The sequence below is a fragment of the Marmota marmota genome, unplaced genomic scaffold (genome assembly GCF_001458135.2).
Source record: "Marmota marmota marmota unplaced genomic scaffold, marMar, whole genome shotgun sequence".
Lineage (NCBI taxonomy): Eukaryota > Metazoa > Chordata > Mammalia > Rodentia > Sciuridae > Marmota > Marmota marmota.
Window position 1 is genome coordinate 1,422,226 of NW_025999905.1, and position 9,651 is coordinate 1,431,876.

The 9,651-nt window shown below is 36.7% G+C and overlaps 1 protein-coding gene across 47 annotated transcripts in view; it reads right to left on the bottom strand.

Annotated features, from left to right (window-relative positions):
• The window catches only part of Nrcam (neuronal cell adhesion molecule), a 270,775-nt gene that overhangs the window by 58,516 nt on the left and 202,608 nt on the right, over positions 1-9,651 (bottom strand). For all 47 annotated transcript variants that reach the window (XM_048799580.1, XM_048799573.1, XM_048799562.1 and 44 more), the window contains 3 exons: positions 7,283-7,388; positions 5,037-5,233; positions 3,245-3,367 (listed from right to left, as the gene is read on the bottom strand). In XM_048799580.1, coding sequence (XP_048655537.1) covers positions 3,245-3,367; positions 5,037-5,233; positions 7,283-7,388 — 426 coding nt within the window. The remainder of the gene's footprint in view (positions 1-3,244; positions 3,368-5,036; positions 5,234-7,282; positions 7,389-9,651) is intronic.

A 9,651-nucleotide genomic window follows, 5' to 3' on the forward strand; every position in this document is an offset into this window, starting at 1 on the left:
GGAGTTGAGCATACCAGAGCCCCAATCTTGTCTGAGCTTATGATCTAATTAGAGAACCAGGCAGTCAGAGGGAAATTAACTACAGGGTGTGATGACGACATTATTCAAGGCTGCAACCTGCCCCTGAGAAGCAACCCCTACCCCAGTATCCCTCTCCTCCTCCACTTTTTCCTTTCTGAATTGCCTATGATCTATTGACATACTACATCTTTTACTTTTCATATCCCTGCACCAGAATTCAAGATCCAGGAGAGAAGAGACCTCCATCTCCTGTATACATTGTTGTGGCTCTGGATCAGTGCCTGGCCCTTCAGAGGGACTCCCTCAAATACTCATGGAAAGATTAAATGAATAACCAAGGACATGCTGAATTTCTAGTTTCAGGCATGATAATTCATTTCCCCTCAGGTCCAGTCAAGAAACTGTCTAGCCTTAGGCATGGAGAGAAGGTCTGTTACCCAATGGAGGATGCAAGGAAGTGGAACTCACTATCTCTGCAAGAAGTTACACTTGGCTAGCTAAAAGGTCTCCTGAAGCTCCTGACTCAGTTCACAGAGCCTGAACTGTGAGAGTTCTTTAGTTCCAAAGTGAAAGAATAAGGAAAAGTTACACATCTTAGTGGCCTCGGGCCAGGTGTTTGTCTTTCAATAAGATTTCTTCAGCTTGAGTGAAACAGCTATGCTCCTCCAGTGGCAGGTGCCTGGTCTAACATTTCACAAAATGCAAAATCATGGTTAAAAGGCTCCCTCAGGCAACAAAAGGCCAAGAAACTTGGAGCCAGAGCTTAAAAGAATACCATCAGTTATATGTGTAAGCCAAGTTCTTGGTCAAGATAGGGGTTTGATAGTTGTTGTAAATTCATAGTTTTAATCCCCTGGAAAACAACGGTTTTAAAACTACTCAGAAAAAAAAGAAGGAACATTTATTTAATGAATGCAAAGAGCTAAAGACAATCATATATTTATTGTCTTTTGTTTATCCTGCAGTATTTTATGATTCCTGGGTGTTGGTAGTTCAGATGTAAGACAACGGACTTCACTATGGTGGTATCATTTTGCTCTTTGAGGTTTTTTTTTTTTTGTATTATGCTTGGAAAAAAATGTATGAAGATATGAATAATTTAAGTTATCTTCCAAAAGTGCTATGTGGAACTAATTGCTTTCTCATATTGCAAATGCCATTTCCATCTGAAAGGTCAGAAGCTTTGTCAACAGCTTAATATGTACATAAATGATATAGCAAGCTGTGCAAAGTGGGAAAAAATTAGTTACATACTCAGATGATCTGAGAGTTTACATGCAGTATATCTTTTTTATTAAGCAGAAAGGAAACCATTGCTGATTAGAACCAATGACCAAACACTGGGTCTCTTTTTTGACAGTGACATGTGGAGAGTGTTGTTCTCAAAACCATTTGTCACTCATATATTGGGTTGGCTACTTATTCTTTCAAAACCTGTAAAAAATGTTATAAAGTGAAAATAAAAATGTGTTGTCATATTTATTTCTTTATATATTTGTTTTTAATTTCTTTGTGATACTTTCTGAGTGATTTCACATAAAAGTTAAAAAATGAAAATTGAGTTTTAAGAGTCAAATTTTCTCTTTAATAATATATGTAGCCTTTGATTGCAGAGGAAATCATGTCACTGGGAATGGACTTCTTGAAGTACTTTCTTTACCTTGCTCTTGGGGCACCACTCTTCCTATATTCTCTTCTGACCTCAGTGACCGCACCTTCTCATTTCCTTTCCTGGTTTCTCCCTAAGTTGGTGACCTCTTGATGGCTTGTGGTTTCAGTCCCCCAGGCTCTGCTCTGCACCACCTGCACCCACCCCGCTAAATTCTCCCATCCATTCCAGTGTTCTAAGATGTGCTATCTGTGCAATAACATTGCACACACCACTGATCATACTTCTGATACATGCACCTCTGACTCTTATTGGGCATCTGGACATCAATGCCTTATAGAACTCACACTCTGGTTGCTTAGTTTACAAGCCAAGCCATGTGTTTCCTCTGAGATAAATGCTACCCTATTAGCATAGGAAAATTGGGAGGGTAGAAGAGGCAGAACAGTAAATAATTCCTTCAAGGAGAAGATCAAGGGAAGACAAATTTGAAACTGACTAATGGATGGCTTTCTCTTTGCCTCAGTTTCCTCATCTGGAAAGTGAAAAAAATCATTAAATACTCCTCATGGGGTTGTTTTTAAAAATTAATGGGGTGGCCCATGTGATGTTCTTAGCAAAGGGACTGGCACTTAGTAAAGGCCCAGTGAATATTAACTATTGTTAGGGATAAAATAACAAAAATATGACACATTCAAAACAGTTCAGTTTCCTCCCCACTGAGGGCTTCTGCTGTTTCAGGAAGTGGCAATTCCATTTTATCAGCTGTTCAGTCTCCAAACTTAGTAGTTATCTCTTCTTCTTCCTCTCTCTCATGCTCCTGCCCCCACCCCAATACATCCTGAGGGCTCTACCTTCAAAATAAATCCAGAATCTATCTCACTCTATTGCTACCACCCAAGTCCAAGTACCTTCAACTGTTGCCTAGAGTACAGCAGAACCCCTAACTGGCCTCCCCTGTAGTCCTCTATACTCTCCATACCCCAGCAGAAGTCACACTGCTACTATTTATTTTATTTCAGACAAACACTCCTTCACTGGTTTGCCAGTTTATTCAGAGCAAAAGCTGAAGCACTTTTCTTTGAGTCCTGTGACTTCCATGATCTTGTTCATCTTCCTCTCTCTTGGATCTCTGTCTGGACATATGTGTTTATCTTTTATACACACCAGGATACTCCTACCTTAGGGCTTACACCTGTGCTCCCTTCTACTGAAACATTTAGGGGTCCCACCTGCTGTCTTATTTTCTTAGGTCTGGGCTCAAAATTCTGTTTTATTCTCTTTTATAACATTTATTATCAACCAACAAAGATTATCTAAATGCATTTATTGTCTGCCTCCTTCTCCAACCCATCCACTTAGATAGAATGTAAGCTCAGTGATAGTGGTGTATTTGTGGTTTATTTGGAGCAGTTTCCATTGTATAGTAAGTGCTTGATAAAATTGAAGAAATAAATGAAATGGCATGTTATTTATTTCAATGAGCAGTATTTTCCTGAGCATCTCTATGATATTTTATGAATACGTCATGAATCCCAAAAATAATTTATTATGACAGAAAAAACTTTATAAATAAACTCTTGAAGAAAGAAAATTCTTATTGTTAAAACTTACAGTTATCCATCCAAAATATTATAGCTGGTGGTAATCCAATTGGAGGTCTACAGGGAAGTACTAAAGATTGACCATTTCGAAGTATTATTGGTTCAAGTTTTTCTTTGGTCCATAACGGTGACCCTATTAAATAATTTAAAAAATAACTTCTGCATTATTTTTGAATGAAAAAATTTAATAAGTACTACAAAGAAAGGCAAACCAAACTTTTTTGGGAAATAGAAATTTGAAATTTATGTATTTCAATGAGAAAATGACATTTGAATACAGTGTTAAAGGTTAAAAAAATCAAAACATAGTAAAAAACAAAGAAATTATCACTCACTGCCATTGATAATCTGAATTCTGAGTCAATGATTTCATGTCTAAAAATGTATACTAAATACATCATTATAAAGACACATAACTTCGATCTAAATATGTTCTCCACAAAGAGTATACCTTTGAATATCATACAATATTATTTAAGTCCACTAATTTGTAAGATTGACATGAGAATATACATGCTATGTCAGTAGTTCAGAAAAGGTTGGATTTCAGAATGAGCTGGCTTTATGCACATACATATATATCTGCTGGAAAGAAAGGAAAAGAATATTTGAGCAGTGGTTATTTCCTTGAAAGAAAGGACACTTGAATGATTTTTAAATTTCTTTTTTTACTTGTAATTAATTTTTCTATAATGAATACATTACACATGTAATTTTAAAAGTTTTCAAAATGACAAGAACAGCAAATGCTCGCTATTCTTTAAATACATGCATACAGGCTCTTGAGGTTTTTGAGAGATTTTTGGTACTGACCACTGCAAAAAGAACCACAATAAAAATTTGAAACAAAAATGTTAAAAGAAATAACCTTCACCCATATACTGAATTTATTTCATCCAGCTATTAAAAAAAACTTATACAAAAGGCATGTGAGAAAAAATTAGATCAGTTCCCTGATGAACTTTTTTTTTTTTTTTTAATAAATCCTGGTCTTTTATTCAGGACTTGGATAAAAGACACAATGGATTGGCAAAGCATTAGGCTGAGAAGTTTTGCTAAAGGAAAGCAGAAAGGAGCAATAACTTTCATGCAAAATAAAGTAGGAATATTGTAATCGATGTCATTGCTTTCTTATTACAGTATTTGGATGGTGATGTAACAGATGCTGAATCTTGAATTGATATTTTTCTATTTTGTTTTGTGTGTGGTACTAGGGACTGACACCAGGGGTGCTCTACCCTAGAATTACATTCTAGCCCTTATTTTATTTTTTTGATTTGAATCAAATGGGGTATAATTTCTCATTTTTCCAAGTGTACAAGTTGCAGAATCATGTTGGTTATATAGACACGTATATACATACAGCAATACTAGTGTCTATTTTATTCTGCTGCCCTTCCTATCCCCCCTCCCCTTCCCTCCCCTCCCATCACTTCTCTCTACCCAATCTAATGTGACACATTTCTTTTTTCTTTTTTTTCCCTCATATCATCATACATGTATTTTGTATAACGATGAGAGTCTCCTTCCAGCTTCCGTGCAATTCTTCTTCTCCCTCTCATTCCCTCCCACCTCTCTTCCCTATTTAGTGTTAATCTTCTTCTCATGCTCTTCCTCCCTACCCCATTTTGAGTCACCTCCCTTTTATTTTTGAGATAGGGTTTCTCTAAGTTGCCCAGGCTGGCCTTGAATTTGAGATCCTCCTGTCTTAACCTCTCAAGTATCTGGAATTATAGGCGTGCACCACTATGCCCAGCTTGGAACAGTACTTTAAATGGTCATATTTGAAAACTATCACTTACTGGATGGGCGGACGACAATGTTATTAGAAATTGCAGCACCACGCTCATTCCTCGCCGTACACTGATAGACTCCTTCATAAGTCTCTGCTTTCCCTTCACTCATAATGTTGATTATAAGCGTTCCTGATCCAGGCTTCATGGTGACCAGAGGGTCTTTATCTATGTCAAAATGAGTTCCATTTCGTGTCCAAGAAAAGCTGCCCAATACATCAAGAGTTAAGTTTATTAATGATCCAGAAAAAATAGGATTATTTACTCTTCAACAAGTTCCTAATAGTCATGAGTCCCTATAAACAATCATTAGATTTTAATATAAAGTAGAAAAGCAATAATTCCCCATATTTAAAATGTTGCTCTGAGTCATGACTTAGAAGAAGGTGGTGGTTATACATTTTGAGGTACCTGTCTTCTTCAAAGCTCAAAGCTAACACACATTGCCTGTCACTTATCCAAGGAAACACAGGAAACAGTTCTCTCAGGCATATTCTCTTTGAGTTTTATTAGCATTTTTTATTGTAAACCCCATTATTCATAGAGTTGATAACCTGTCTATAATAATCAGCTCTGGGCTGAAATGTGACAAGAAAGTATTGTCTATATGAGCTGAAAATTGATCAGACCCCTTTCAAGTTACCAAAATGCAAAATGGAGGCTGGGATCAGGGTAAGAGTTACAAGTTCAGGGTGTTTTAAACGTTGGTTATTAAAAGTGGTTATTCTATATAAACTCTATTTTGAGAATTTTTACTCTGAGAGATGGTTTTACAAATTCCTCGAAGGTATGCCAAATTGTCAACTGAGATTTCTCTTTCTTGGTTTGATTTATACAAATGCCTTCTATAAAAGTCACAGTGCTCATGCAATTCAATGCTTCATAACTAGTAACAAATCAGTGATGGCCAAGGCCACTTAAAGGCATCCATCTCTAAATGTGCTTTCTGGGCCTACTTAGATTTTCCTTTTCTCTGTTCATCCTCAAAGTGGTGGTTGCCACAACTAGGACCGTGGGGATGGGGCTCCTGGCACTTGGCAGGTAGAGGACAGGGATGTTGCTAAGTGTCCCACAGTGCACAGGACAATAAAAAAATTATCCCACAATAAAAAAATTATCCCACAATAAAAAAATTATCCAACCCAACTTATCAATGGTGTTGAGGAGGAGAAACCCTATCCTATAGAGAATTACAGAAGGTAGATATTAAACAAGCAAGAAGTTGAAGGGGAACTCCACCAAAGAACATCATGTCAGGGCTTGTGTGGTAAGAATTTCCAATAATATGGCAGAATATCATTTTAAAGCAAAACTTTGATAAGGACTTTGACATACCACGATATTTAGTGCCAGTTAATTTTCTCCTCAGGTGCTGGTTTGTAATAGTAGTAAAATCCTATAATAGCCAAACTTGGAAATAAAATATCTAAAACATTTCACTTCTTTGTTACTTATAATTACATTTATTATGATTTAATAATCATTAAAGTTATTACAATTTACTAATTATTAAAAATCATTGTATTTTGATAACAACCTAACTCTAAAATTCTAATGTACTGGACGAGTCACAGATCATCCACTATAGGACCTTGGATAAGTTATCTAGTATTGCTGGGCATCAGTTTCCCATCTAATAAATACACCAATCTGACAGGGTTTTGACGGATTCATGCCAAGATCCACACGAAGAATACTGAGTACTGAATCCTGACAAATTGGAAAACTATTCAGGACTATATTACAGATCACTATAAAGGTAGTAGAGATCTTGAAAGTAGTAAATTTAACTTCTTCTTTTCTTTTTAACAGATGAGGAAACTGAAACCCAGAGAAATGGGATTTGCTCATGTCATAAGGCCATTAGTGTCAGAGACAGGATTGGAAGGCTCTTTCCACATCTTCCCATATATTATAAGCATTCTGCAGAAAATCTGCACATGAAAATGCAATTATCTGGGATTTAAAAGGAACAAATTGGCTCTAATTAATCTGGGAGATAAAACCATAAACCAACAACTGATGCTTTAGGAATAAGCAGTTACCTTCTGTATCTTGGAAGAGTTAAAATGAACTGTGGAGTTGGTAAGATAAACCAAAGGGTAATCTAATCAATCACACTGAGAAATGTCTAACTCAAAAAGAAGAGTTCTACATGGCCTACCTTATTCTACGGAGGTTCCAAATTTATTTCTATACTTAGAGATTCCTGGACTTTATTTTCAGTACTGTCAAAAAGCAGAAAGTACACCCACCTTGGAGGAGGCTTCCCTTTGGCCTCACACTGGATCACGATATTCTCCCGAGGGTCAATAATGTAATCTTTTGGAGACTGGTGAGTGATGGTTGGAGGTTGTACCACTTCATTTCAGAAGGAAGAATAAATGTAAAAAAATAAATCATGTAATATCATACAGCAACCATTTTTCCTAATCACTTGCAGTACACTACATTTGCTCCAAACGTCTCTAGTAATTTCCAATGAGGCTGTGTATACCTCAATAGACTTTCAACTTCAAGTTGAAGTTGAGGCATGACTTCCTTGGGGCAACTTTACACACACTCACCAAGTCCATTTTCCCACACTAAAAGTTTGGGAAAATAATCATCAGTATAATCCTAATATTAAGACATTTCTTTCTGATGTAACAATGAGAAATTCTTCTAATTCTTTTGGTACAAATGATGTCTTTCAGTGAAATTTAAGTTGGGACGTAAATTTGAGTCTTTCTTAGGAAAGAGTAATTTACAGTTCATTAGTGTGCTTACGTAAATTAAAATATATTGGGAACACGTTCACTTGAGAATCTTAACTTTAAAAGATCATTAAATTGGAGACCTGACATGCCTTATTAGAACCAGAGGTAGGTGAATTAGGAACAAGGCAAAAACAGTCTTATTTCAAAGATAATGAAATTGAAGTTCTGTGTTGTAGAAAACAATGTTTCCATTTCACTTTTCAAAGTGTTATCTAATCTTTTATAATGAAATTGTAGGGGAAAACTGTTTTGACTCAGAACAATCCAATCTGAAGAAAGCCAGTATCTGGACCTCTGCAGCTCTTCAATTTGCTCTAAGGTCACCATATCTTTCCTCTTGTGAAATCAGAATTACAATGTTAGAACAGGAAGGCTCTAGAGAAACAATCTATTTCAACCCTTGTTTAGAGTGGCAAATGGCATGACTAGGAAGGCAAAAGCAGAGAACAAAATTCTCTAGAAAATTCTCTGCTTGCTTACTCCTGCCACTACCTTGCACAACTCCAGGAGAGCTGTTTACACACACCAGTGGTTCTCAACCAGGGCAATTTGCGCCCACCCTTCCAGGGGTATTTGGTCATATCTGGAGACAATTTCAGATGTTACAACTATGTAGGTGGCTGTACTAGCCTCTCGCAGGTAGAAGCCAGGGATGTTCCTAAATATCTTCAAGTGTACAGGAAATCCCCCACAACAAACTTATTTGGTCTAAATATAATTAGTGCTGAGACTGGGAAACCTGGCACAGGCCACATCGTGAGAGGCATTCCCAGAGCCCTGCCATGCAATGGCCCTGATCCAGTATGCCTCCCCTCATCTGAAACTTTCCCTGAAACCCTCGTTTGAACTCTCAATTTCCTTTCCTTTGTTGATGCAATTGACTTTCTGGATCATTTCGGTTTTTCATCTTCTGGATCTTACCTGTTCTCTCTGCCCACATTCTGTGCTTGCTTTGTGAAAACTCTTCCACTTGCCAACCAAGCATTTTCCAAAACTCAGTAACTGCCCCCTGCTCTTGTCTCTATTGAGGTTAACTGTTGCTGGGGCAAAATTTAATGCCTCTGCATCTAAAGCTGTGTAAATCTGTGAACATGGTTCTCTTCTCTTGCCTTGGTCTGCAGCTTATTGCTGCTGTTCACTAGGCATTTCCTACTAAACATCCAAGTAAGTCCTAAATTCTAAAGCTAAATTCTTTCTGGTCATCATTTATTATGCACTAATTAAATGTAGCCTCCTGAACAATATAAGTTTCCTTACCCTTTAGCAACATACCATCGTCTTTTCATCCTCCAACTAACCTGTCTCCTCTTTTAGCCTCTCACCACACACGTAAATCCCACATTTTTCTAGCCCTTTCAATTTCCAATGCTGGTTAGCAGATTGGTCCAGAGGTTCAGAATTTGTATGTTTGTTTCTTACTAACTGTGGGACTTAAGCAAGTTTCTTAATTTCTGTATGTCCTAGTTTCTTCAGAGGGAAATTGAGGTTTAAAAGTAGTATTTACATCCTAGGGTAGCTGGGGGAATTAATAAAATAATTTGTGTAAAATTCTTAGTAAATGCCAATATTAGAAATGTTTGCTATTTTTAAATTATTGCCATAATTATTTATTTTTTTTTTTACTTTTCCTAAATACTTTATTTTTTTTTAATTTTTTATTGTTGGCTGTTCAAAACATTACATAGTTCTTGATATATCATATTTCACACTTTGATTCAAGTGGGTTATGAGCTCCCATTTTTACCCCATATACAGATTGCAGAATTACATCAGTTACACATCCATTGATTTACATATTGCCATACTAGTGTCTGTTGTGTTCTGCTGCCTTTCCTATCCTCTACTATCCCCCCTCCCCTCCCCTC